Source organism: Leuciscus leuciscus, assembly GCF_965113295.1.
Source record: "Leuciscus leuciscus genome assembly, chromosome: 24".
NCBI lineage: Eukaryota > Metazoa > Chordata > Actinopteri > Cypriniformes > Leuciscidae > Leuciscus > Leuciscus leuciscus.
This window is the reverse complement of record NC_138723.1, coordinates 15358847-15386343: the sequence shown is the minus strand read 5'-3', so window position 1 is coordinate 15386343 and position 27497 is coordinate 15358847. Positions and strand designations below refer to the sequence as shown.

Genomic DNA, 27497 nt, shown 5'->3' with positions numbered 1-27497 from the left:
ACGCAGCCCGAAGCCCATTCACCCCCTTCTTAGACCGCCATTTTGTTTGTTTCAGCAATCCTTATAAATAAATTAAACACAGGGCATGTTGTGCAAATACAATCCATGGACCCCCTCCCATGTCCTCGTACATATAAGTCTTAATGCGTTCCACACGTATAGCATAAATGTGACCTGTCCCATCTTGTCATACTGTCAACATGCAATGCATCCTCCATCTCCTGTCTCTCATGGTCAGTGCTTCCAACCTGCAGCTTCCCGGATGACGAGTGACGTCAACGAGCCATCTTTGTTCCCCTAATCCGAGCATCTATTTTTTATGTGTACATAGTGACAGAAGCGAGTAGCGGTGGAGCGCCCTTATTATAAAAGGAATAATAGCGAGGCGCGGCACACCGGTGGAAATAAATAAATACAAACCTTAACAAATATACAAGGAATACCTCTTTACTGGAATAACCTGGAGAGTGCATTATTTATCCGGGAGACGGGGAGAAACGCCTGAAGCAGCGCGTTCATCCACACTTCTTGTAGACGCACATAAAACCCGGTTAAAATGTAAGTACAAATTCACTACAATTATTTTATTTTTTAAATTATCTGATTAAGTTTTAGAACCTCATTCTTTTCTCAGTTATTACTATGCTGCCATGGCTAATCAAACATAAACGTAAATACATGTATGCACAAATAAGCATACTTCATTAGTCTATTGTGAGTTTATATTTGATTGCATATACGCATTCTTCTACATCTATTACGTATTTCAGGAGACCCACTGAATTCTAACGAGCGCGCTTGCTATATAATATAGTCTATAGGCTCCCAATGGCCAATGTTTTTTTCCATTTCAGTTGCTACTACTGGCATACTAAATGTGTCTCTATTTATTCAATTGTTACAACGGAACTAAATTATTTAGTATAATGTAGATATCTTTCGCTTTATTCTGGTGTTTGGACTGGAGTGAGCGACAGCGATAGAATCACGCCTAGACACCGGATTGGACTGGTTTGGCTGGAATTGGTCGCGCGCTTTTAGAAAGAAAAGCATTTATGAATGAACATAATGTAGCTATTGCAATTAATATAGGCTATTTGTCCACCCTAATCTCTGTCCAGATGATAATTTCGATGTCAAAAAATAAATAAAAATAAAAGGAATTTGTCTCAATTAGCCCAAGGCCCACTGAATTTCATTCCTGGCCTATTTTTTCACAAATGACATTTAGATGAAGATGATGAAAAATATACCTCACACGGTTAAAAAAAAAAAAAAAAAAAAAAAAAAAAAACATCCTTTACGTTGGCAGTAAACTAGAGGCGTGATATTCCACGCGAGTCGTGGGGGTTGGTAAACGGACGGTCATATGCTCGCGTTCAGTCAAAGGGGGCGATACAATTTGTTATATTTTGTTATATTATTCACTTATTCCATTCCACTCAGCACGTTTCTATGGAACCAGGCCTTTATATTCATTGATATTTGGTTAGACTGGCACAAAGGGCGCAGGTGTTCCTTTGCAGGAAAGATGGCCGTGTATACTAGTATTTTCTAGGCACGCTCGTTTAACTGGTTTAAATAATCGAGGCTGTAAATGGCGCACATCTTTATAATATGTTGTCAGTCCCTGCTCTATTGGATACTTTTATTAAGGCATCACTGGGTCTGGAATGTGATATTTTGATATAACATTTTGGATTAATAGCCTACTGTTGTATTAAGGTTGTAGCATTTGCCTACACAATGTAAAAATAGATAAATGTCATTTGGTAGCAAGTGTAAACATCTGGTCCTGTTATAAAAAAAAAAAAAAAATGTTGATCGTGACGCAACGATGACAGAGATACAGGTAGGCGTTTAATGAAGGCCTTGTGTGGGGGTGGGGATGTTCCCCATCATTCATATGACCCTGCCTTTACCATTCAAGTACAAGGAAGAGCACAGAAACAATTGATTAACCTCATATTCATGTACAACTACAGTAAATGTACAATGCTTTTCTCACTCACACAATTAGAATTTTTCAGTGAGCACCAGAAAAAAAGGCCAGGTTATGCAAGGCAATTTTTCTGATGGCACATTACAATGTTTGGTGTGTCATTTCATTAAACTCATCCATGACACATAACATCAGTCAAGGCATGACACATAACACATTTTATTTTACTTAATATATTTACATCGCAGCCATCAGATAATGAAACTACTAGGATTTTGTCTACACCTAAATCTGACTACTGCTAATTTAGAATTGAATCATGGCTCAATGTGAATCACAGACTATTTGTTCTTAAATCCTATGATGTATTTGAAATAAAACAGAAAACAAGCAGTAATACATTTGTTTCTGATTTGTTGAATTGATTAAAGTCGACTTACAAAGAATCATGATTTGTTTTAATTTGTTTATAAATCTGAGTTGCCAGAATGTTACATTAATATTCTGGCCATAAGAACAATTCTGCTGATACTGAAATTAAATATTTTCCTGTTAGTGAAGGTGAGAGGAGCCGAGAATTGATGTCTAAATATAGGCTGTTGTAAATTAGAAGGAGCAGAAGTAAATGAGAATGAGAAAAATGGCTGGTAAAGATCCCCAGTAAGAAAAAGTATTTCCTTCCCTGAAAGGAAAGCAAACAGGGATTAGATCCAGGGATCTTCCAGAGGTGACCTTTATACAGAGTTTTGTCTTCCTCTGGTGGATGAGAGTGGCATTAGCAAGGAGAGTTATTCAGAAATATCCTTTTACTTCTTAAACTTCTAATTTCTGTTAGTGAAAGGCAGAACATTTTAATGTAATTACAACAATTATTAAAATACATTTAATTTACTTTACAAAAATGGCAGGTGAGAGAGTGAACAGCAGCAGCTAGTCTGCATGAGTGTGCAATAAATATTGTGTATGTAATCTTGCTTGCATGACGATTAAGACATAACTTCCTGTACACATAGCTCTTTATTGTAATTGATTTAGTAATGAATTTAAATTTAAATTGCAATTTGAAAACAAATTCCAAATTGGTACTCTAGTCTAAAAAAAAAAGAATGCAAGCAAAATTTATGACAATCCTTGTCCTCTTTTCCTCATATATAAGTTATATAAATCACTGTACTAATACAAACATGTATTATTATGTAGTATAAGTAATACTGTAATATTGTATCATAGAGGAGTGACTGTTATGTATGTTGATTTGCAGGTCTGCTCCAGCCCCTGCCGGTGCTCCAGAAGGAGCTAACGCACCTCCTAACCTCACCAGCAACCGTCGCTTACAGCAGACACAGGCTCAGGTGGATGAGGTGAGTTGACCCTCATCTCTCTATCCTCCGAGGAAGCAAGGGAGGCAGTCTCCTAAAAAAAAACTAGATGAGAAAAGAATCGATATTAAAAAAATAAAACAACACAAATATTACAAAATGTGACATTAAAAAGTGTTTTTATAAAGTAACACTGTCCAACAGCGACACCCGCAGGTAATGTTACAGTGGGAGGCTTGCCTCCCCTGAGCCCATTGACTTTTAACAGACCCCCCAATGCATGCAGTGAGTTTGATGGGGGGTAATTGAGAATGAATGGGGGAAAGTCACGAGAGAGCTATTATTGAATATGATCGGTTATGATTGCTTCGTACGATAGATCCTGCCACTTGTTTTCGTGTGCATTCTCGCATCAGCTTAAATGAAGACAATTATGCTGTTAATGCGAAGACTAATTAAAAAGTAAGTAAACAGCTCAGCCACTTAGATATCACCGCTTTATGTCATGTCAAAATCAAACTTGAAATGGCCTGAATGAGCAATCAGCTTGGAGAAATTAAAGATACATCTTCGTGTCTGTGACAGACAGTGTTTACCGAGCTTGACGGATGCTGAAAAAAAGTTGACTATATATAAAAATGTGAGGACTTTGCCTCCTCATTTTAAAACACCACCGCACAACAGACGCAGTAAATGGAACATTTTACTAAGAGTCCCCTTCATTGTTTTTCAGGTGGTGGACATTATGCGTGTGAACGTGGACAAGGTTCTGGAGAGGGACCAGAAGCTGTCAGAACTGGATGATCGGGCTGATGCCCTGCAGGCTGGAGCCTCACAGTTCGAGACCAGCGCCGCCAAGCTCAAGAATAAATACTGGTGGAAGAATGCCAAGGTAAACATCACACAAAGTGCCTTGAGTAAGACTGAAAATGGCAATGTATTTCATAACAACACATCTAAATCAAGCAAACAGCTAACAGTAAACCTTATATCAGTGTACTGTTTTGAAATAATAAATAATATTTAAATGAAAACAGTACCTGCCAATAACACATTATTGGATCACATGTATAATAATCTACTTTTAACTCCCTCTCCCTCTTTTTAACTCTTTTCTTTAGATGATGATTATCCTGGGGGTGATATGTGTGATTGTCCTCATTATAATCATTGGTAAGCAATGAAAATCTTCTCATTCATTTTTAAAGGAATGTTCTGGGTTAAATACAACACAGAAAATAATTCTGACTTAGTTTGTAATTTAAAAAGATGTATTCCATAGTTTTATTTAAAGGGGTTGTTTGCCGCTGACAAGATGGCCTTTAAATACAATTTGGTTATATATGCAGTAGAAAGGTCATTTAAGTGCTACACGACTAGAGAAAACAGAGAGAGGCTATGGTGTTCTCCTTCGCCAGAAAAGTAGGGAAAGTTCAACACCCATACTGCACTGGGCTCGATCTGGCATATCCAGGGATATAAAAATGCGCACATACGATCTGTAGTTTTAACCAAAGGAGCTGACAAATAATCTGGGAAACAGGGTGCAAGTAACATTATTAGTTTCTTTACAAACGCGAATTTGTGAAAACGTTAACGTCATACACAAGTATGTTACGTGTTCAGTCTATAGGGTCGTATTGTTTCCTTATAAAGCGACATCGCCAACTACTGGCCTGGCAGTAGAATACAGCGTTTTTAGATGTTTTTGTGGATCCGTGTGAACGGGGATTGATTTGTACGTGAAAAATGTTTAAAGGAAAAACGTTTTTTTTCGAAGCCTTCGTCTGTGAAGACGAAGCCTCGTCTGTGAAACCAGGCCACAGTGACTCATGTTATATAATTATATTTCTTATTGTGATTCTCAAGTGTTGACTATAAATTATTTCCTTCTCTTCACAGTGTACTTCAGCACCTAAAAGCGCAATGTTCCCACCCCACTCTGAGCTCATGAACGCCCAATTCCAAGCCACAGAGAAATCCCTCCCAAAAAAGATGAGAAAAAACGACTTCTCACAACAATCAAATTATTTGCCCTCAAAGAGCCTAAATCAGCCCCTTCCCCGAGCCCTCTTGCCCCCTGCCTCCACTGCCTCACAGCTGGGCCCCTGTCACTCCTCGTTCGTCCTGTCAGTGAGTGTGTGGCCATGTATCCTCTGTAAATACCTCCGGCTTTTCTGAAATACTGTTCATACTCAAAACTCCTGATTACTTGTGGCAACGACAACCGATAAAAAAGAAATTACAACCCTTAAAATACGATAAGATTATACAGTATATATTCCAAATGTTCTTTGTAGAGTTTTATTCTGATATAATGGTTTTTTGTAGTTTGTGTGTGAGTGTGCATTTGTATATTTTTTTAAGTTTTGTAAGACTTATTTTGCTTCAGGTTTAAACTACTGCCTCTTAATCTGGATGTTTGTATCTTGCACGCTCTATTTCACTATTTCTTGCTAACTGAGTATTGGTGTATTTTTGCACAAGCTATGGACTCTCTTAACCGAGGTTCTAAATTATTATCCCCAAATTGTTCCTAAGTCACATCCACTCTATCTCAGACCTACACGTTGCCCCCTCAACCCCCTTTCTTTCTTTCTTTCTTTCTATCTTTCTTTCTTACCAACAGTACCTACTCTATTAGTAAACTGCCACAACAGACTAGACCAATGACTGTAGATGTTTATCTTAATTTGATGTCTTTAGTGTCTTATCTCTTAAACATTCCTTAATAGCAGTGTAGAATTATGCTGTCTATCAAACAGAGTAAGTGTATTTGTCTTAAAGAATTCCAAAACAGGTCTTAAACAACCTCAAGTATTTGTAACAGTCAAACTATGTTTTGACATGAATGGTCGTAATTAATCGCACAAAAAAAAAAAAATCACATGGTTCAATTGCGCTGTAAGTGACATGAAACAAAACGAAATCAGGACCTGATTCATTCTGCTGGTAAAGATTTTCAAGGCCAGAGAGTCTCCATACAAAGTGTGGGGCTGGGACTGACCGAAAAGGGGAAATAGTATCATGCACAAAAAGCTTGTTTTCGATGTCGCTTTTTAACTGGTTAGACTGCAGGTCCGACTGTGAGAGAACCATGCGCTGTGTTACTTCCTCGCGGCAGAACTACTGCCAAACCGATGCATGAGTTCATCCTTCAAAAAGCACACAGGTTGATCTTACTACTTCAACGTGAGCTAGTTTCAACAGCTGTGGTTCTCTCTCTTATATCTAGATACTGCCTTTTTATTTAGTCTTTCTTTGAATTTTAGTAATAGATTTGTAAATTATATTTTTGTGTGTGAAGCAGGCAGGAAAGGGACCACGTCGTTTCAGGACTTGACGCTGCTGCCGTGTGCACAGCGAGCACTTTTGTGTCCCTCGCTATTATCCACCTCTCTGTGTGCCTGTTTGTTGAGTTCAGCTGTAGTTTACACACTGCCAAGCACCTGAGGGCACGGTTTTTTTCTTTATGTGTTTTTGTTTTTTCACCGTGCCCTTCTCGGTTTGCTCTCGCACACATATAGGCCTACGCCTCCATCAGCATCACCCTTCAGTCTCATCCGCCCAATCTGTCGACAAGAAGCGAGCCAGGCGTGAAGTGTGCGTCTGCACGTGAACACCCCCACCCTACTCGTTTCTCAGTTAGCGCCATTAGCTTTCCTCCTTTCGCACTTTGATTCTGCCTCTAGCTGCCCGTTGCTGAAAATAGATTTTGTGTGTGGAGTATTTCAGCTTCATCCTTTGAGATTAGGCTGCTTAGACCTCTGCAGGTAAAGAAAGGCTGTTCACATGGCAACCTGGGGGGAGGGCATAGATTAGCAGATTGATTGTGACAGGAGGCGGAGCCACTGGGTCGAGGGGGTGGGGCTAGAGGAATGATTCCACTGGTGTGTTTATGGAAAAGCCTGATGATTAGAGCAGAATTAAATGGATAGTTCATCCAAAAATTTAAATTCTGTCATTATTTACTTACCCTCAAGTTGCTCCAAACCTTTATACATTTCTTTGTTCTGCTGAATACAAAGGAATATATTATGGAAAAAAATGTTTGTAACCAGGCCGCTTTGGGGCACCATTGACTTCCATGGTAGGAAAAAAAATACGATGGAAGTCAATGGTGCCCCAGAACTGTTCAGTTTCCCTAATTCTTTAAAATATCTTCTTTTGTGTTCAACAGAACAAAGAAATTTATACTGGTTTGGAACAACATGAGGGTGACTAATTGATGACAGAATTTTCATTTTGTGGGTGAACTATCCCTTTAACTGTAATATTTAGAATTTATGGTTTCTGAACAAACAAGCGACTTGTTTCATTTTCATTTCATTCATTTTTCTTCTTTAAAAGGAGATAGCCTTAGTTCATTTCATTTTTTTCATCTTTGCATGCTCATTCACTCCTATGTCCCACTCGCGTCGAGCTATTTTAATGAAAAATGACCAAAGACCATATTATTATATCTCGCTTATACTGCCAATTGCCATCAAAAACAGGTTAAGAGACAACATTTCCCCAGATCTCTGGTTTTTAAAAGCCTCATCCAGCAAAAGTTCAAGAAATCCCCTATCGCTCTGCATAGTTTTCTATGTTTATTTGACTAGAATATTTAGTATCGTAAACAAGTGACGGTGATTGCTAACAAGATAAGGATTTTGAAACCACGATCCGACTGACAAATCACAGGCCTGATATCTGAAACAATGATAGCACAACTTCTCCTTTAGGTCTGTATACGTAATGCTGAGTATTAAAAAATGAAACTATTACTTTGTAGCTGTTTAAGAAGAAAAAAGCAAAAAAAAACAAATCTGTATTGTTTTGTGTTGTAGTGTGGGCTTCATCTGGGGGAAGGGGGGCCTTTTTTTAGATTTCACATTTAAGGCATAAACAATCTGGAGTTAGAATAAGATGTTAATAATATCAAAATAGAGAATCTCTATATTATATTAGGCAAATATAAAGATTTTTCTCCCGGGGGTTGTAAACATTTTAAAGGGATCTGTAACTAATAAACTACACCCATTGGGGTAGGACTCAAACATGACAAATTAATCAAAGGATTCTAATATGGGACTACTATAAATAATGTATGTTCTATACTGTTTTTCTTTGTGAGTGTATGAAGACATTTTCTTTTGTCTTGGCACTTACTGTATGTTTTGTTCAAAACCGTGTGGGTTGAGAGGGATGGTGGGAGTAGTTTTGTCACACCAGCCTGTTAAAGATGCTGCTTCTTCTTTATTGGGAGGGAACCAATGAAGACGCAGAACTTTACCGGACAGTGATTTCTCCATTCCTCACATCGTACAGTTGTTTAGTCTTCAGTTGTTTACTTTATTTTAAGCAGAAATTAGTTAAGGCTTCACAGGGGTGCTCTTTAGCACAGCTTCATTGTGCTTAGTCTTTTTTTTCTTTCTATAATTTAATTTTAAATATAAGAACAGTGACCTAAGACATCCGAGTAGCTAATACTGGAAATTGAACCCTGCCTTATTATAGGTTAGCGTGTCAAGAGTTTTTCAGAAAGCTTGTACAGACTGAAATATCAACTTTAATCGGTTGCTATTAGTTCAGAGATGTTTTAAATGAAAAGTTATGGAGTTTTACAAGAGTTTAAATCATTTTCGAAGGGTTTTGGGACTGAATAAAGAGTATAAAAAAGCAGAATTCCAGTGGGGGCGATTCCGTAGAGCTTCGTGGAGGTCTAGAAATGCATCGAACCAAGAGCCAAGTTGCTGTATTGATAATTATTCATTTGTTTATTTATTTGATTTATGGAGGTTTTTTTGGGGAGGAATTACCCCTTTTTGTCTGGCCTTTTTGGAGGGACTAGGCCGGAGGATAATGGGTAATGCGATCTTCACAATCTGACTTTATGTTATTTTATTTAATTTTGTATTTATTTGTGTCATAAGTTATAGTGGACTGCATTAAACAGAACGAAGTACATTGTAACAGGAAACCATTTGGTAACCAATTGTAGAGTAAATCTGTCAATGTCTATTATATGGATGAACATCTTGGGAAAATATATATATATATAAATATACATATATATATTGCAAAAAAATGACAGTTATGATGACCTGTGTTTATTGTTCCAAGTTAGAAATTAAAATGTGTGTGTGTGTTTGAAAACAATGACAACATAAAAAAATAAATATATAATAAAAGTGGGTCTGTGTTGATTTTTTTTTTAATAAAATATTTGATGTATCAAAGATATTATTTCTTAATTGTATATTAAGATTATTTTTAAGAGCAAGAACATAAGCTGTGTTTTTGTAATAAAGTATAAAACAAGGCCAGCTCCTGCATTTGGAGAGTATGTATTCACTATACCTATTATTTGTCGTCCCTCATGATCACACAGTGCTCAACAGATTTATAAAGAGAAACTGGAGTGGAGAAAAAGTGAATAAGCACAGCAGAGCTATACCTCCACAGAATGAATCCTGAGGTAAAATGTTTATACTGCAGTAAAAATGCAAGCCAAGTAATTATTCACTATATATCACCCTCATAGGATTTAATGAAAATATTTCTACATACAAGAAAAGCAGCTAAGATTTGGAGACAAAGACTAACACTAACAAAAAAGTTACCAAAGTGTACAGTGGTACTTTGTGGACACGGTACAACTAATACCATAGTTGTATTGGTATGCTTCATGGTGGAAGTAAAGTACTGAACTATGCAAATATCTTTTTACATGAATATTTATTATGAATAACAGTATTCGTTTTATGTATGATACTGCTGTTATAAAACAGTTCAAGTTAATAAAGAGCCTTAAAGGAATAGTTCACTTAAAAATGAAAATTCTGTCATCATTTAGCCTACTCACCCTCAAGTTTTAAACCTGTTTGAATTTCTTTCTGCTGAACACAAAGGAAGATATTTTGGGATCCATCAACTGTTTGGTTATCGACATTCTTCAAAATATCTTCCTTTGTGTTCAGCAGAAGAAATGCATTTATCAACAGAAAATTATGACAGAATTTTCATTTTTAAGTGAACTATTCCTTTAACTTGCCTTTAGGACACAACGTGTTGACAGTAATTTTGTATTTTTTGTTAAATCATGATTTAGTAAGACTAAAAAGCAAAATTTGGAGATAAAAAGTCGAAATTAAGACAGAAAAAAGGTCAACATTATGACACAAATGCTGAATTCAGAACAGAATAATAAGCTACGACTCTGCCAAGAGTATGAGTGCAAGTCAAAACTATAATTACATAAAAATCTAAATAGTTAGATAAAGATTACTTAATCCCTGTCATTTTTTGTGTGTCATAATTATATCTTTATCTCCGTTTTAAAATTGTCCAATCATAATGAATCCTCGCGCGTCTCCGAGAACAGAACAGCTGTTTGTATAAATAAATAAATAAATCCGTTAATGGCACGTTTGGGCACGATCAGTCGTACATCAAATTACATTCATTTAATCGGCCTTACAGTCGTCCCCGGTTTAGATTTAATGACCCACTGATACACAAAATATGGTTATTTTTCGCCACCTACTGACGTAAATATACCCTGCAATACTGAAAAATCCCCACCATTTGCACAGAGAGCAAATGGTTTATTATCGTAAAATAACCTCTTTAGGGTGATACAAAACCTTATGACCCTGTCAGGGTTCCTTTTGCGATAATGACTACATTCTCCTGTGCCAAGGTATTATAATCTGATAGCTACCTACCACTATAAAACATTTTGAAAAGGGTGTCAGGGTTATGAAGTCAGCCTAAACAGTAAACATGGAACAAATGTGAAATTATTAATAATTAATAAAATAATAAATTGATCAGATTATTTGATCAACGTTTAACACGTTGTCCACAAATGTGTCCAACTGTGATTCACTTACTCACCGTATATTTTGAGCAGCAAACGAAGGGAGTGCACTGAGTGCATGAGAGACATCACACGCCCACATGTGTCAGGTGGACACTGAACAGACCGCACGAGCACGAGGGACAACGGCTCCGCGCGAGTGTGTTGATGTTGTAATCAACATAAAAGACGCGCAAAACAAACGGTAGAATGCAAGAAATAATTTGCATACGATGCATACAGAATTATTCACAGACTTTCAGGGTTATTTTTTTTACTTAAAAAAAAAATTGAAATGTGTTAGTCATGTATCGCATTAGTAAAAAGCCCTCATGCGCCTCTACAACGGTTATTACGGTTGGGAGAAGTGCAAATTCCGTCTCGACGTCCACACAGTTAAAGAGGGAAGCTCTGCTACAACGTGACAAAGGAGAGCCGAACAATCAAGGCCCCGCCCATATGTCCAATAGCAGCGCGAATTTCAAGTTGATGGGCGGGGTTTATGCACAGTAGGCGGAGTTATGGCAGTCTAGTAGCCAACGAAAGATTGTTTAGAGAGTTGCTGGTAACACGTGAAATTTGTTCCCAAAACAAGAACGATAGTGGTGTCCGCACACGGGTTGTTAATATATCCGTCAAGAAGATAGTTACTGTACTGAACTACTGTGTTGCACTGGCGTCATTCGGATACAAGCTCTGAAAAGCAGCTTAAACCTCAATTCGGATGAGCAGAAATACTTTAACAAGGTAAGAAAAGCTACTTGTTGTCATAATATTTTGCTTATTGTGTTGATAGTCTTGGATGTGTATAAGTGTCAGTTTAATCTAATATTTTATTAAGAAAAACGTTTAACCCTTTAACAGGAGCTCTGATCATTGGTAAAAAAATAAATTATATATATATATATATATATATATATATATATATATATATATATATTTGGTTATTTTTGGAATGCTCTTGGGATTATCATTGTATATAAGGTCATTTGACTTGAGCATATTTTAATAACTAACTTGATTGTCTGTTTCAAATATGTAGTATAGGCTATGTATGGTTTTAATGTGCTTGACTGTATCAAAATATTTCTCGTTTCCAATCAGTGTTTATATGATGTCAGGTAATTCCACAGGTCTACAGGTAGAGGACTCACATTCAAATAAGCACATATATTTAAATCTGTTAAGGAAAGATACGGAGTCTTGTAAAGATAACTCTGATAACTTTAAATATTGTATTTACTATACTCCATCCATAATAAAGTTGTATTTATAGCGCCATTCCAAAAAGGTTACTTCATTATGCATGATGCACAGAAGTGATACTTGTCAGGGTAAGGAAAAACTGGTGAGAACAGAAAAACAATACATAAAGAGGGGGAAAACTACTAATATTTCAGTTTCATGCTGAATAGTTCAACTCAGACACATGCATATTCCCACACATCCTGTGTTTTTAGGTCACACTCTTTTATCTTTTTTATACCATACAGAAGTGAATGTGTTATATAATTGTTTAGCTACTAGTGATTTTAATTATTATTTACAACAATATGTTTCCATGGTATATTTAAAATCATTTTGAATTTTTTATTATAGCCTTTAAACAAATCCTAACACTTTAATTTAGACTTATAAATGACAATCAGTGAGAAAATCACTATTTAATATTAATTAGAAACATATGAAATCAAATGTATTAAATATTTATGTATTTATTTACAAATTAAAATGAATTTTAAACTGAAAACCTCTTACATTTACATTTAGGATACACAGTGTTGGCAATGAAATAGTTTCTGCATGATCCAGAGAAAGAAAAGAGAGCCATAAACACTTCTTAGGTTAAGGTTAATATATATATGAACATAAATATTAATTTAACCCCTTTCCACGCAACTGAAGCCACAAGTCTGCTCCTACTTCATTTCAAATCTGAGGATGTTATCTGTAAAGCTAGGAATTTTATTAAACATTTTCTAAGACCATGTCATGTGTGTTTTTAGAGAAGGCTAATAAAAAAATGATTGCTCCCTTGCAGTCTGTTGTCTATGTCTGGTGTGGCAAACTTTCCCATTCATGTTTCTGTTGTTCTCACTCGACAAACCTTTCCCACCTCTGCCGGGTATGAGACTTAATCTTTATTATTCTTTTGTTTTTATTCAGAGGCCTTTATTCTGGCATTATGGCTTTCCCATCCACATCGCTTTCCAATATACATTTATCCACCTGTTATAAATAGTCTTTCTAGAAAACAAAACAACACTTTTCTTATGAACTTGCATGTAATGTTTTTGACAAAATACATCAAAACACACATGTGCAATATAGGCTACTATGAATATGTACAGTACTTGTAAGAAGTTAAAGTTCAGTAAAGTAAATATTTCATTGACTATCCACCAAGGGGTTCAATGCTGAAGACCTTGTTTTTATTCACTGTTCTCTGTGTTCTTCTTGAAATCAAAGTTGAAATTCATATCTCTTAGTGTTCTGTTGATGCTTATCCTGTTTTTATTGTTTCCCACCAGATGGTTTGCAACTTTATGATCTATTATGCGGATACATCCAGGACTAGGGCAGCAGATATTTAGGATAACCTAGGAGTTCACATGCCATGCTTTGTCAGAAAGTCCTTACAGATGCACAAAACAGATGTTATATATATAATTATTCTGCTTCATTATGAGTAATGACAACTTCCAAACACCTGTGAGCTGTACCACTAGTACAGGGACGGGAAGAACACATAAGGATGAAAGGGAAACCCACAGTAATGCTTCTCCCGGAATGACTGACAGCCAGTCCGTCCGCCCCGGACTGGACATCCTAACAGTACCCCAGCTAACACACTCGGACGACACTGATGCCCATTCCAGCGGGAATGACTCGACCGAGAGGGAGAGCGAAGGACACATGGGGCGAGAAACATCCACCTGCAGCTCTCACAATGGCAAGGGTTCAACCACAGAGACTACAGAAAGCAAGAGGTATGTGATATTTAAATCAATTAATCAATTTATTCAAAATGACTTTTATATGGTAGGCAGGTGGTTAAAGGAATATTTTAAGTTGAAAATTGATTTCTATTTCAAGTAGATGCTGGCTTTTGAACTTTCTATTCATCAAATAAGTTTCCACAAAACATTAAGCAGCACAATTGTTTTCTGCATTGATAATAAGAAATGTTTCTTGAGCAGCAAATCAGCATATTCGAGTGATTTCTAAAGGATCATGTGACACTGAAGACTTGAGTAATGATGCTGAAAATTCAGTTTTGCCAATTAGAAAACAGTTATTTTAAAATGTAATTAGATTCCACAATATTACAGTTTTTACTGTATTTTTGAACGAATAAATGTCTGTCGCAAACATTTGAACAGTGGGTGTACATATATACCGAAAAAAATAGCTTGAATGCCTTTGCAAAGTCACTTTATATATGTGTCTTAGCCAAATGTACAAGTGTAAACCTGTGTTACTTCTCTTTGAACCACTTTAGTCAGCAAAGAGCTAAAAACTGTGGGGAGGAGTATTCATATATAAATAGCTCACACATTAAGTTTAATAAGCTAATTGCAGCATTTAGGTTTGTCTTGTTACTGTTTGTTCAAACCGGTCGAGGCACAAGGATGCTACGCTCAGGGCAGAATTAAATCATTTATATAATTTTTAGTAACAGACTGGTTTTAAAAATATTGGCTAATTTCCCTCATTAAAAATGTCTCTCCTCAGCTCAAATGGAAACAGTCCCTCCCCTCCTAGCAGCTCGGTGTCATTCAGTCTTTTGAGTGGCAGCTCGGAGCAGGATCAGCCGACCTCCCTATCAGCCAGCGGTGACCAGGCGGCCCGGCTGCAGACCCAGAGAGAGCTGCTGAAGGCCCTGCGCGAGCTAAAGGTCCGCACGCCGGCGGAACGGCACAGGAAGGGCCGATCTAGCACCCTAGCCTCCCTGCAGTATGCGCTTAGCTGTGTCAAGCAAGTGAGAGGTGAGTAAGAAAACAAAAACTTAAATTGCATTTCCTTGTTCTGGAATGTGTGCCAATGAAAGGGTGCGTTGTGACCTTCTGTAGCTAATCAAGAGTACTACCATCAGTGGAGTGTTGAAGAGAGCCATGGTTGTTGTTTGGACCTGTCGTCGTTTACTATCGAAGAGCTAGACAACATCACATCAGAGTACACCCTTCAAAACACGGTAAGACTGGACAGGTTACGTCGTACACATCAGGCTGTGACCCTTTAGAAGAATCTAATGAACTTCTTTTATTTTTTCTCTATTCCATCCTAGGACACGTTCTCTGTGGCAGTGTCATTCCTCTCTGGTAAAGTTGTGTACATCACATCCCAGGCGGCCTCTCTGCTGCGCTGTAAACCCGAGAGGCTTCAGGGGGCTCTGTTTTCGGAGCTGCTCGCGCCTCAGGACGTCAGCACCTTTTACAGCAGCACCGCTCCCAGCCGCCTGCCAACGTGGTCCTCCTGCGCGGGCACCAGTATGTCGAAGTTTTTTGACTGTGCGAACATAGTGACCAAGCAGAGTGCGTAGAAACTTTTGTAAATCAGTTACAGACAGTGTTTAATTTGTAAACGAATAATTGCCTGATCAAAAACAACATTTAAAAGGCACTCTGACCGACACTTACCATACATCTTCAGATTTCCCCAAACGTACAATGACGTCACTAAATGGTGGTACTAGCACAACTAAATAAGAGCATCATTCACAAGTTTCTGCATGGCCCTAACTACAGCCTGTTTTATTATTCTGTCACGTATTTAGCTACGTTGAGACCAAATGTCATTCAGTTGATCAGTGATATTCTCTCTCACCAACAACGTCGTCGCCTCTTTGATTTCTGACTAATCTAACACCCGTTGCTCGTGTCTCCCGCTATGCTGATTAGTATTAGTAGAATTGTCCAGTGGTGTAGTTCCATCTTCTCATTATCTCTTTTGATCAGAAACACCATCAGCTTTACTCCCGGATATGAAAAATGAATATATGCTTGACTGTCTTTTTGACATTTTAGCGATATTATCTTATTTTTAATTGAACTCTGTCTCACACAATATCGTGTCCCACAAAGGTGTATTTTAAAGGTGCAGTATGTAATTTCTATATCACTACTGGTACCAAATGGAATTGGTAACAGAAAATAATAACAGGTCTCTACAAATACTCCACCCCCACCCTTCCTCTTCCAACCAGGTATTCCTGCCCTGATGCGGGCAAACATCGCTAGTCCAGGATGCTGACCAGGGTTATTATCATTAACTAAAACTAAAACCATAAAAACATTTGCGTTACTTAAAATAAAATAAACGTTAACTGAAATCAAATCAAATATTAAACTTATTTTATATCATCTTGCCTAGGCAACATTTGTTATTTTCATTTAGTTTAACTTGAAATACTAAAATATCTCAAACTAAAACTGATATAAAAATCAATAAAATGACAAAAACAACAAAATGACTATATATATATGTGTATATATATATATAAAAATAGATTCAAAATATTAATAACTATTAGTATATCAAAGATACTAAAACAACACTGCTGTTGACACAAACAGATGGCAGTAGCTCAGAAATTAAGTGTACATTTTAAGCATCAATAATTTTAAACAGCAAGTTCTGATTGGCTGTAATGTTTTTACACTGGGAAAAATGAGTATTTATTAAAGCTCCATTTTTGTACAGCCTCACAGGTGGACTGTGCCGAGGAAAAGTCAATGTTTTGTCGGATCAGCAGAGGTAGGGACAGTGACGGTAATGAAGTGAAGTATTACCCCTTCCGTCTCACGCCATATCAGCTAACCCTGAGGGACTCCGACACATCCCAACCTGAGCCCTGCTGCCTCCTCATTGCTGAGAGAGTTCACTCTGGCTACGAGGGTAAGACACTGTCAATGTCAAATACACTACCATTCAGAAGTTTGGGGTCAGTAAGGTTTAAAAAAAAAATTTAAGGAAATGTATGCTTTTATTCAACATTTATAATGCTACAAAAGTTTTCTATTTAAAATAAATGCTGGTCTTTTGAACTTCCTATTCATCAAAGAATCCTGAAAAAATGTATCATGGTTTTTACAAAAATATTAAGCAGCACAACTGTTATCAACATTGATAATAATAAGAAATGTGTCTTAAGCACCAGCTCAGCATATTATAATGATTTCTGAAGGATCATACGACACTGAAAATTCAGTTTTACCATCACAGGAATAAACTACATTTTAAAATATATTCAAATAGAAATTGTAATAATGTTTCACAATATTTACTGTATTTTTTATTAAATAAATGGAGTCTTGAAATCTTACAGACCTCAAACTTGAATGGTTGTGTACTTACTGTGTGGAACCCAATCTCACTGTTATGAAAGCTTAATCTTAAGTTTAACACTTAAATACACTACGCATGTTGACGAGAAACTGGTCTGATAGATTATAATAGCTTTAAACATTTAAAATGTGTCTCTGTAATTACTTGTCAAATGCCCTTAATTGAAAAATCACCCTTACTGTATGTAGTATGTAATATTGACACACCATGATAAAATAATCATGTGCTCTCTGTTGTTTTGTGTCTGTTCTTATATTTTTCTGTTTTTCACATGACAGCACCTCGTATCCCAGCAGATAAGAGAATTTTTACCACCAGTCACACCCCAAACTGTCTCTTTCAAGAGATTGATGAAAGGTTCGCATTTTGCCTAGAGCTGTCTCACATTTTTACCAGCCATGTCTCTTTTGAACAGTTACATAAACCTCCTCCTCTCTCATTTGCAGGGCAGTGCCGTTACTTGGTTACATGCCTCAGGACTTGGTTGGGAAACCGGTGCTTATTTACTTGCATCCAGAAGACAGACTCCTTATGGTTGCCATTCACAAGAAAAGTGAGTCGGTCATTCTAGACGCAGACACAATTCAATGGTGAATATTTGTGCAGCGGAATTCTTTGATCTAGTTTTCGTCCTTTCTTCATCAGTTATCCAGTTTGCAGGGCAGCCATTTGACCACTCGCCCCTGCGTATGCGTGCACAAAGTGGGGAGTACCTGACTCTCGACACCAGCTGGTCATCCTTCATCAACCCCTGGAGCAGGAAGGTGGCTTTCATAGTGGGACGCCACAAAGTTCGAACGTAAGTGGCTGCACAGTTTTTCTCCTTAAATCATACAGCTTTAAAGGAAAAATCTAAGTCCCAGCAACCACATAGCAACGCCCTCTGGCATGATGATAGTATGTTCTGCATGGGCATGCACTCATACGAGCTAATCTACTGTTAAGTGGTTTCACAAAGCTTGTCTACCGTCTCTTCCTTTCTGTAGGAGTCCATTGAACGAGGACGTGTTCACTGCCCTGGAGGGCGGGGAGGTGAGAACCATGTCCCCAGATGTGCCGCAGCTGAACGAGTTGATCCACAGGTACCTGGTGCAGCCCATTCATGCCGGCAGCTCACAGGGATACGGCAGCTTGGGGAGCAGCGGCTCACACGAGCACCAGCAAGGTGCCACTTCCTCCTCTGAGAGTAACGGACATGCTTCCGAGGACCAGATGAAGCCCAGGAAACCAGTGAGAATGTTTATCATTATCAATCCAGACATACACGTTACAGCATTTAACATTACATAATGAAATAAAAACAAGCATACACTACCGTTCACAAGGTTGGGGTCTTTACAATTTTTATAATGTTTTTGAAAGTAATCTTTTATGATCACCATGGCTGATTAAAAATACAGTAAATTGTACAGTAAAAACAGTAATATTGTGAAATATTATTACAATTTAAAATGTATTTTTTTCCTGTAACGCCAAAGCTGAATTTCCATTATCATTCTAATATTGTTCTAATAATCATTCTAATATGCTTATTTGGTGCTCAAGAAACAAAATGATCAATTTTGAAAACAGTTGTGCTGTTTAATATATTTGTGGAAACCATGATACATTATTTTCTGGATTGTTTGATTATTAGAAAGTTCAAAAGCATTCATTTGAAATAGAAAACATTTTTATCATTATAAATGTCTTTCTTTCTCTTTTTTTGATCAATTTAATGTGTCCTTGTTGAATAAAAGTATTCATTACTTAAAAAAAGCCTTTGAATGGTAGTGTACATGTTTATCCCCAAAATTATTTGGACTAGTGAAATTCCTTATAATTTTCACTTGTATGAATGTTATTATATACCCTTGTATAGAATGCACCATGTCAACCTTTATTTCCTCATTTATTTCTTCCTAGATGACGTTTGAGCAGATTTGTAAAGACATGCACATGGTAAAGGCCAGCGGACAGCAAGTCTTCATTGAATCCCGAAACCGACCACCAGCTCTCAAACAGGGTAGCTTAGGTAAACATTGCGAATATGTCAAATAATAATGACCTGACTTCATCTCTTTAGTCTGAGGTCACGACATGATTGCTGTCATATTTCAGAAGCACTGGCAAAGGCAGCAGACACAGCAGATGCCTCTGCTAGAGAAGGTCTGGCAGGTTTAGCACTGTCAAGTCCACCTAGGAAGGAGCTGCCCACCATCTACTCATACCAGCAGATCAACTGTCTGGACAGCATCATACGGTGATTTTCTCACTTATGTTTCTGCTTGTACCAGGATTTGGGGATTTGTTTTGTGTGAATTTATTTTTATTTCTCCAATTTTATCTTATTTGAAGAGACAAAAGATGTTTTATAGGTTTATGTTTGAAGTTTGTTTATTGGATATTTGTGGTCTCATGTTTTTCACTGTGTTGTTCAGATATCTGGAGAGCTTTAATGTCCCTGGCACAGTGAAGAGGAAGTGTGGCTCATCTTCCTATACAACCTCTTCTACCTCTGACGATGATAAACAAAGGGAAGAAGCTGGAGCAACCGAAGGTGAGTAATGGATTGCTAAAGGGTAATGGGATATTTACCCAAAACATCCTATAAGTATTCAGAAAGTAAGGGACGGAGAGGAAGACTCATACAATCGATCACTATTGGAATTCTTTCCGTGTCAACTGATGTCTGTGAATGTTCTCTGTGTAGCTGAAGTTCACTCTTCTCTTTTGACATATCAGAGACTCTTGTGGTGACTGAGGGGTCAAAGGTTGTCCCTGCAGCACCAGGACACCCCCTAACCCCTCTGGCTCTGCACTGTAAGGCAGAAAGCGTTGTGTCTGCCACTTCCCAGTGCAGTTTCAGCAGCACCATCGTTCACGTTGGTGATAAGAAGCCACCTGAATCAGGTATGAACACTTTTTTTCCAGTATATTCTTGTCACCGCCCTATACATGGTATGTCTTATATTTCATTAAATGTCAGACTGTGCAAAAGCAAGCAATCTCCTCTGTTCGATCTACATCCAGACATTGTTATGATGGAGGAGCCACCAACCACCCCAACACCTTCCACGTTATTTCCACCCTCTGCTGTTGCCTCTGCCATGCCTGTGAACCCTCAGCAGACCCCGTCCCCCACTGCTGCTGTTCCCGAGAAAGAAAAGGAGAAGGAGAGAAGAGGTGGAGGAAGTGCAGGAAAGGGCCTCACAAAGGCGATGTTATCCACACACACCCAGCAAGAAGAGCAAGCCTTCCTCAACCGCTTTAGAGACATCAGCCAGCTGCGGATGGTCCAACCCAGCGAGCCACCACAGCGCAGAAGCACGTCTACACCTGGGACAAAAGGTAACAGCATTGTATAGTTGTTAATAGGTTGCATTTGTCTGTCTGACTTCCTTTACTTACGCCCTTATTATTTGGCTTGTTCTGTCTAGGAGTGAATAGCTCCCAGAACTATCCTTCTGTAGATAACAGCAACAGTCGTCGGCATGGCAGAGGTGGGAAAAAACGGAAACACCAAATAGAAGACAACATTCCGGACATTCCCTCCCTCTCTGGATCTGGCCCCTATAGTGGATCTAATCCTGCAGCAATAAGACCTGACTTTCCCTCAATTCAGCACTCTTCCACATCTTGGCAACCATCTGTGACATCGCAGACCAGTGGTGCTCCCGTGATGTCCTCCGTTCCACCAGGCTACATGCACATGTTTCCCATTTCGTCACCTTTCTTGATGCCCCAGATGGGAATGGATCATTCCTTGCAAGCAGGAGTTCCTAGGTTCCCCATGCAAGGCTTTCCTCCAGTGATGCCACCAGTCACCTTCATGATGCCCAACTATATTTTTCCACAACTTGGTAATCCAGGACCACAGTTGAACCCAGCCAACTTGCAGCTCAGTGGGCAACTGCCTGTCCAGATGAACCCCTTGGGCCAGTTCCCTTGCTCTTTTGTTCAAATGAACCCGGGTATACCATTGTTTAATCCTGCAGTAGGGCAGTTACATCCATTGGGCTCTCAAATGAATCCCACTATGCCTGCAGTGATTCCCCAGCAGTTCTACAACCCAAATCCCCCTTTCATTTTCCCCAACTCTCCATCAGTGCCAGCAGGAAATTCCAACACTACACTACATGGACAGTCTCGTTCCAGCACACCCCAGTCCACCGGGCAACAGGCTGGCGAGAGAGAAGGGACCGGATCCCCTCTTTTTCAGTCCCGATGCTCCTCCCCACTCAATCTTCTACAACTTGAGGAACTGCCAAGCAACGGAACAGATGCTACGCTACAGACTCCACCCCCAGGAGTAGGCACAACACAAGTAGGTGGGACTGTGGTGCCGAATTCCTGCAATCGCAGCAACACCAAAGATGCCAAACCAAATAACAGCGTAAGAATTAAGAACCGTTTTAAACTCATTTGTTTTTAATTACCTTGCTTCTTGGCTAACTTTGAGTTAACCTCTTTTAGCATGAAGTCAATGAGTCAAACCAGGACTCCATGTCGACCTCCAGTGACATGCTGGACCTACTGCTGCAAGAGGACTCCCGCTCAGGAACTGGCTCCGCCGCCTCAGGCTCTCGGTCTTCAGGGTCTGGGTCTGGGTCTGGGTCATTTGCCTCTGGATCAAATGGGTGTAGCACATCTGGAAGTGGCACTAGTGAGTAATTTACTCATGTATGCTTCATTCTTAAAGTTATAGATCACCCAAACTCACCAATACTCACCCTCATGTCTTTACAAACCTGTATGACTTTTCTTCTGTGAACAAAAATGAAGACATTTTTAAGAATTGTACTGGTTTCTCTTTTCAATGCAGTTACAATTTATTTATTTATTTTATCTCAGGGAGCAGTAATACAAGCAAGTACTTTGGAAGCATTGACTCGTCAGAGAATGATCACACTCATAAACCAGCACCTGGGGATCTGGGAGGGGAACAGTTCATAAATTTTGTCCTGCAGGACCCCATCTGGCTCCTCATGGCTAACACAGATGAAAAGGTTATGATGACATACCAGATTCCCATCAAGTAAGGCCATTTTTACTAAAGTTACTTCCAAACCTGTTCTTACAACTTTGTCTCTTATATACCATGATTAGCTTGTTGTGGTGTATTTAATTTAGGTAAAAAAAAAAAAAAGTCCTTAAAGGGTTAATTAATCCAAAAATGTGAAATCTGTCATTAATTACTCAACCTCATGTCGTTCCAAACCCGTAACTACTGTAGTCACATGGACTATTTTTACTATGTCTTTACCACCTTTCTGGGCCTTGAAAGTTGCAATGACGTTGCTGTCAATGGAGGGACAGAAAGCTCTCAGATTTTATCAAAAATATCTTCATTTGTGTTCCGAAGATGAATGAAGGTCTTACGGTTTTGGAACGACATGAGGGTGAGTAATTAATGACAGAATAAAAAATTTTGGGTGAACGACCCTTTAATTATGAGTTTCGTTACTATAATTACAAAGCAAATTTGGTGAGAATAAAACTGACTCACTGGGCAATTTCATATTTTTCTACCTTTTTCCCTCCCTGACAAAGATTTTTTTTTACCTTTAAGTGTAGCTTAAACTCTGCAAGAAGATAGAGTACATTCATTTGAATGTGTATGTGTACAGAGACCGAGACTCAGTATTGAAAGAAGACAGAGACGCCCTGAAAGCTGTTCAGAACCATCAGCCTCACTTTACTGAAGAGCAGAAGAAAGAGTTAACTCAGGTCCACCCCTGGATTCAAACGGGCTGCCTACCAAAAGCCATCAACATTACAGTGAGTACAGTGAGTTCTTAACAAAAATGACGCAAAGTCTGTACCAACATTTTGCTGCTTTCTAGTTCTGGTCAGATTCTGATGCAGGTCTCACTGCATGTATCTTTCACAAATGAGGTAATTACCCAGAATGCCTTGCAACAGGCTCATTCAACATTTTAATTCAAGATGGTGTACGAAGGAAATGTCAACTCTAAATATATAGTGTTCTGAAGTACTGAAAAAAAAAAGACTTTTACCCAACATTTGTGTGGTAGTGCATTTTTCTAACTTTTAGAGTGTTAGCTTAGCAACATGCTAACATCTTTAACGTCTCTAATGTGCTTCACACTTTTCTTCACAGTCTTGCACAGGATGTGCAACTCCTCCAGATTTCTTGACTCCTCCATTCGAATTGGAATTTCATGAGATGGATCTCAGCATGGTTTTGAGAGAAGAGGCCAAACAACAAGATAAACTTATCACTGCAGAAACAGCCTTTCCCTTGAGCCCCCCTTCATCTGATTGTGAACAGATAGACAATCAGGCCAGCACGAGCACGTAGGAGTGGGCCATGGAGGAGGTGGAAGTGACATAATCAGCGAAAGTGAAGAGGGACTACTGACTGCTGGACAGTGATTGGTTGTGCTGCTGCCTCATAGACTTTTAGGACCAAGTTGAATTTGGACCAAGCTGAAAGTGTGAAAGATTTATGAACTTTTATCCTCTCAGATGATGTCAGTTCAATCAGTATATCATTCTGAACAATAGAGAGAAGAAGGGAAAGACTTTCTTTTTGTTTGTATAGCTTAAAAGGAATATGTTTTGAGATGTTAACCTGTTGCACGTGGTGGATGTTAGTACATTGTTGCACTATATTCTGCTTCCAGGTTCTTATAATTATTCATGAGCCTGCCTGGACTTATCCTATGACAGGCGTTGTTTCAGAATTATTCATGACACCATGTGACCTCTTCCTATTACAGGCAGTTCTTCTAACCATGAGTTATTGAGTTTATAGAATTATGAACAGTTGGACCAGGAATTTACTGATTTCACATAAATTTGAAATAAGACAGTCTGACATTCATAGCCCTTTTTACAGACACTGTGTATCAATTCTCAAACCGTTCTGAACGATTCCCAGGAATTATGGCACCGAAACACAAACTATTTTGGTTGAAAAGAGGTATGGCCAGAAACATTCTCTAACCAAGTTGCCAATGCATTGCAAGTCCATTGTCCCGTTATACGATATTTACCTTCAAATGTCTGTTTATATATTGCAATCTTAGACAATCAAAATACAATAACACACAAAATTAAGTTTCCTTAGCTAAAAGCATTTGCGCTCACATCACCAGTCCATCACAAACAACATTTTTTACTGGTAGTGTTAAGATTTATTTATTTGTTCATATTCAAACAACTGGATATGGTTTACAAAACAATGTATTCGAAGGTGCTTTTGATACTTTTAAGTCCATAAAATGTAAATTAATGGATTTTGAATAGAGATGTATTTACTTCTAAAAGCCTCACGGATGAGCTTGACAATCCCTTTGTTTCACTAGATGGTCCATAGAAGCACAAGAATAGTCTATGTGTACCTTTTTTTGCATCCAATGTCTTGTTCAGTTCCTCAACAAATGCAGGACTCTATTATATATTTAAAAAATATATATAATAATTAGAATTTTGTAGACAGCTATTTCCCTCGTTTTCTGTTTCCCTCAGATTTGTCAGCGAGGGTTTTTCAAAAGCTTTTCTGTGAAAGCAGACAGGCCCAATCAGTTTACATGCAGTACAGTTCTGTTTAAAGTTTCTGTTTAATGTGCAGGAATTGTCAATTGATTTTGTACATTTGCCAAGTCCTTGATTCAAATTTTTTTACTCAAACATGCTTGAATATTGTATTTTTCTACTTTTAAACTAAATAAATACATGTTATGTTTTTAGTAATCTGATTTGACCATCTGATGTTTTAATTATTATTATTATTAATTTTTTTGGTAACATGACTGAATTGATCTTCATAGCCACTAGAGGGCGCATTGTAACATATCTGGTAACATCCACAATTGTCTCTTCAAGCTTTGCTTTGAATTATGTTCACCCAAATCAAATATTTCCAAGATTTTGACTCCTCTTTCATTTTCCAAAGGAAAACTGTTTTCACAGCCCAACTGAAATATGTGTCTAAGGTGACATAAGGAGAAAGCATTCCACTTTTCCTGTCTACTTTTTAAAGCTTAAATCTGTAGTTTTCTCCAGCTCAAGAATGCAGTTCAGACTGTCTCATGGCTCTCGTCTCCATATCTCCAGATTAGCAAAACTGACAGGTTTCTGTAAGCTCTCCTTGTTGATCTCTATGAATATTTACATAGAACTCTCTGAAAAACCTGAGATATAGAGAAGCAATGAGCTGTTTGTTGTTGACTTTGTGTGATAGAAGGTTTCATGTTCAAACCATAATGAGAGAGGAGATGTCTGTAGTGGCATGACACATTCCAACAAGCTGTTTGTGTATGATGTGTTTCATTCATATCCACTCTTTTTAACAGATTTTTAATATAATGAATTTCATGAATTACATGACATATGTTAAAGAAAATGATCACCCATTAATGTCATTTGATCACCCTCATGTCATTCCAAACTTGTTTTCTTTCTTTCATTAAACACATAAGAAGATATTCTGAAGAATGTTCATGCTGTTCCTACAACGAAAGAGCTTGTGAGGTGTCAAGCTCCAAAAGGCACCCTAATGCCACACTTAACGACTAGCTGAAACATTCTTACAGACTGTTTCCAATGACTGGAGCAAATTTTAAACAGACTGTTAACACAGACTGAACGCAACTGTCTCTGACTCAGCGCGTTTGGGCATTATCAGTCGTAAGTATGAAATTACATTAATAATCTGCCTTACAGTCGTTAATTGTGTCCCCGGCTTAAGTCAATACATGGTGCCATATTTGACATCAGTAACACTAAACATCATTGGCTCTTAAATTTTGTTACTGAATATAAGTTAATCTTCTGAAGCACTTATGAAATTTGAAACCGGTTGCAACATAGGGGGAGACCGGGGACAGTTGCAACACTTTTTGCATTTCTCTCAATTACTCAGAGACTATTTGGACTAGACCAACCAAATTTGTATATATTAAACTTGCATCTGTCTGCTAATTACCCATACCATTTAAAGATGATTATTTATGACATATCGTTCACAGTATTTATTTGAATGGAAGAAGTCAGATGTTGCAACTGACCCCGACCCAGGGGACAGTTGCAACACAATCCAGGGACGGTTGCAACATGTTAAAAATACCTTAAATTTCATTAATTAACTTAAGCTTTTTGTCTCAATGAGCAAAGAATTCTGAAAATATGAACTGTTTTAGGCCTACTATAATATTATAGTATTATTTATTTCAATAATATTATTGTAGCCTATTATTTATTTATTTAGTCATATTTATCAAATAACAGTTATTGAGTTTTGTTTGTTCATGTGTAGAACATAGGCCTACATAGATTCAGTGTGCAGGAGTTACAGATGGTATTCAATCTCTCCATATTTCAGTGTCAGACAGGAAGAATTTAACAATTTGCAATGCAACAAACTTTTATTAAACATGCAATTTATAACATGTTGCAACCGTCCCCAACCCTATCATCCATGACAGAACATCATATGCCTGCTAGACACACTGACTTTGACACATGCTAACCATGGCACTTAGAAGTCAACAAAACAATAATTCAAACGAAGTAAGTTTTGATTAATTCATACAAAATTTCAGGACAGTATGACAAAAATATATCTCATGAAAAGATTTACTTTCATACCTCCAAAACAAGTTTTGTTCAATAAATGCAGCAGCAGAAGTTGAATATGTCTACTGTCTTCTTGGTGGGTGGAGGGTCTAACTGTGCATGTACAGTATAAGTGTCATCACTCTAGCTTGTTTCTGATTGGAGAAAAATGAAATGTTGCAACCATCCCCTGTTGCAACTGTCCCCGGTCTCTCCCTATATATATATATTTTTTGTCAATAATGACATACTCGGTTACATATGTCTGTTCCTCACACAAAGCAATTGTTCACTGTAAAACATGATCATAATTTTTAAAATAAAACTGCAAAAATGCTACGATAAAAACCTGCTAATTGGTTAACAGTAAGTAGCTATACTGTGAAAAGCTATAATAAATCTAACAGGACATTTCATAGGATAATTCGTCAGTGAAAAAACATAAATTGACATTTCCATATTTCCCTATGTGACACCT

The 27497-nt window shown here is 37.9% G+C and overlaps 2 protein-coding genes across 4 annotated transcripts; both read left to right on the top strand.

The window, feature by feature from the left end:
• Positions 1-289: 289 nt before the first annotated feature.
• Positions 290-9489, top strand: vamp2 (vesicle-associated membrane protein 2). The gene is made up of 5 exons (XM_082157554.1): positions 290-558; positions 3204-3303; positions 3995-4153; positions 4383-4434; positions 5164-9489. Coding segments are annotated over exons 1-5 (330 nt in total). The 5' UTR covers positions 290-556; the 3' UTR covers positions 5181-9489.
• A 2211-nt stretch (positions 9490-11700) lies between these two features.
• On the top strand, positions 11701-25161 carry per1a (period circadian clock 1a). Of its 3 annotated transcripts, none has more exons than XM_082157484.1 (20): positions 11701-11854; positions 13639-14097; positions 14843-15096; positions 15181-15302; positions 15396-15597; positions 16811-17005; positions 17734-17812; positions 17902-18008; positions 18101-18254; positions 18442-18685; positions 19361-19469; positions 19556-19697; positions 19876-19994; positions 20180-20347; positions 20468-20785; positions 20875-21830; positions 21911-22100; positions 22289-22472; positions 23065-23215; positions 23559-25161. In XM_082157484.1, exons 2-20 carry the CDS (start codon positions 13793-13795, stop codon positions 23757-23759), a joined length of 4200 nt encoding a protein of 1399 aa, XP_082013610.1. In that variant the 5' UTR covers positions 11701-11854; positions 13639-13792; the 3' UTR covers positions 23760-25161. The 3 variants fall into 3 exon arrangements, with proteins under 3 accessions (XP_082013610.1, XP_082013609.1, XP_082013608.1); XM_082157483.1 differs by having other exon boundaries at positions 15396-15642; positions 19559-19697; XM_082157482.1 differs by having other exon boundaries at positions 15396-15642.
• The last annotated feature ends 2336 nt before the right edge of the window (positions 25162-27497 follow it).

Coding starts and splice junctions, on each gene's coding strand:
- per1a (XM_082157482.1), top strand. CDS start 13,793: ATGAGTAATGACAACTTCCAAACACCTGTGAGCTGTACCACTAGTACA. Junction 19,698..19,875: donor TGTCTGGACAGCATCATACG/GTGATTTTCTCA, acceptor TGTGTTGTTCAG/ATATCTGGAGAGCTTTAATG. Junction 20,348..20,467: donor TAAGAAGCCACCTGAATCAG/GTATGAACACTT, acceptor ATCTACATCCAG/ACATTGTTATGATGGAGGAG.
- vamp2 (XM_082157554.1), top strand. Junction 3,304..3,994: donor CACAGGCTCAGGTGGATGAG/GTGAGTTGACCC, acceptor ATTGTTTTTCAG/GTGGTGGACATTATGCGTGT. Junction 4,154..4,382: donor ACTGGTGGAAGAATGCCAAG/GTAAACATCACA, acceptor TCTTTTCTTTAG/ATGATGATTATCCTGGGGGT.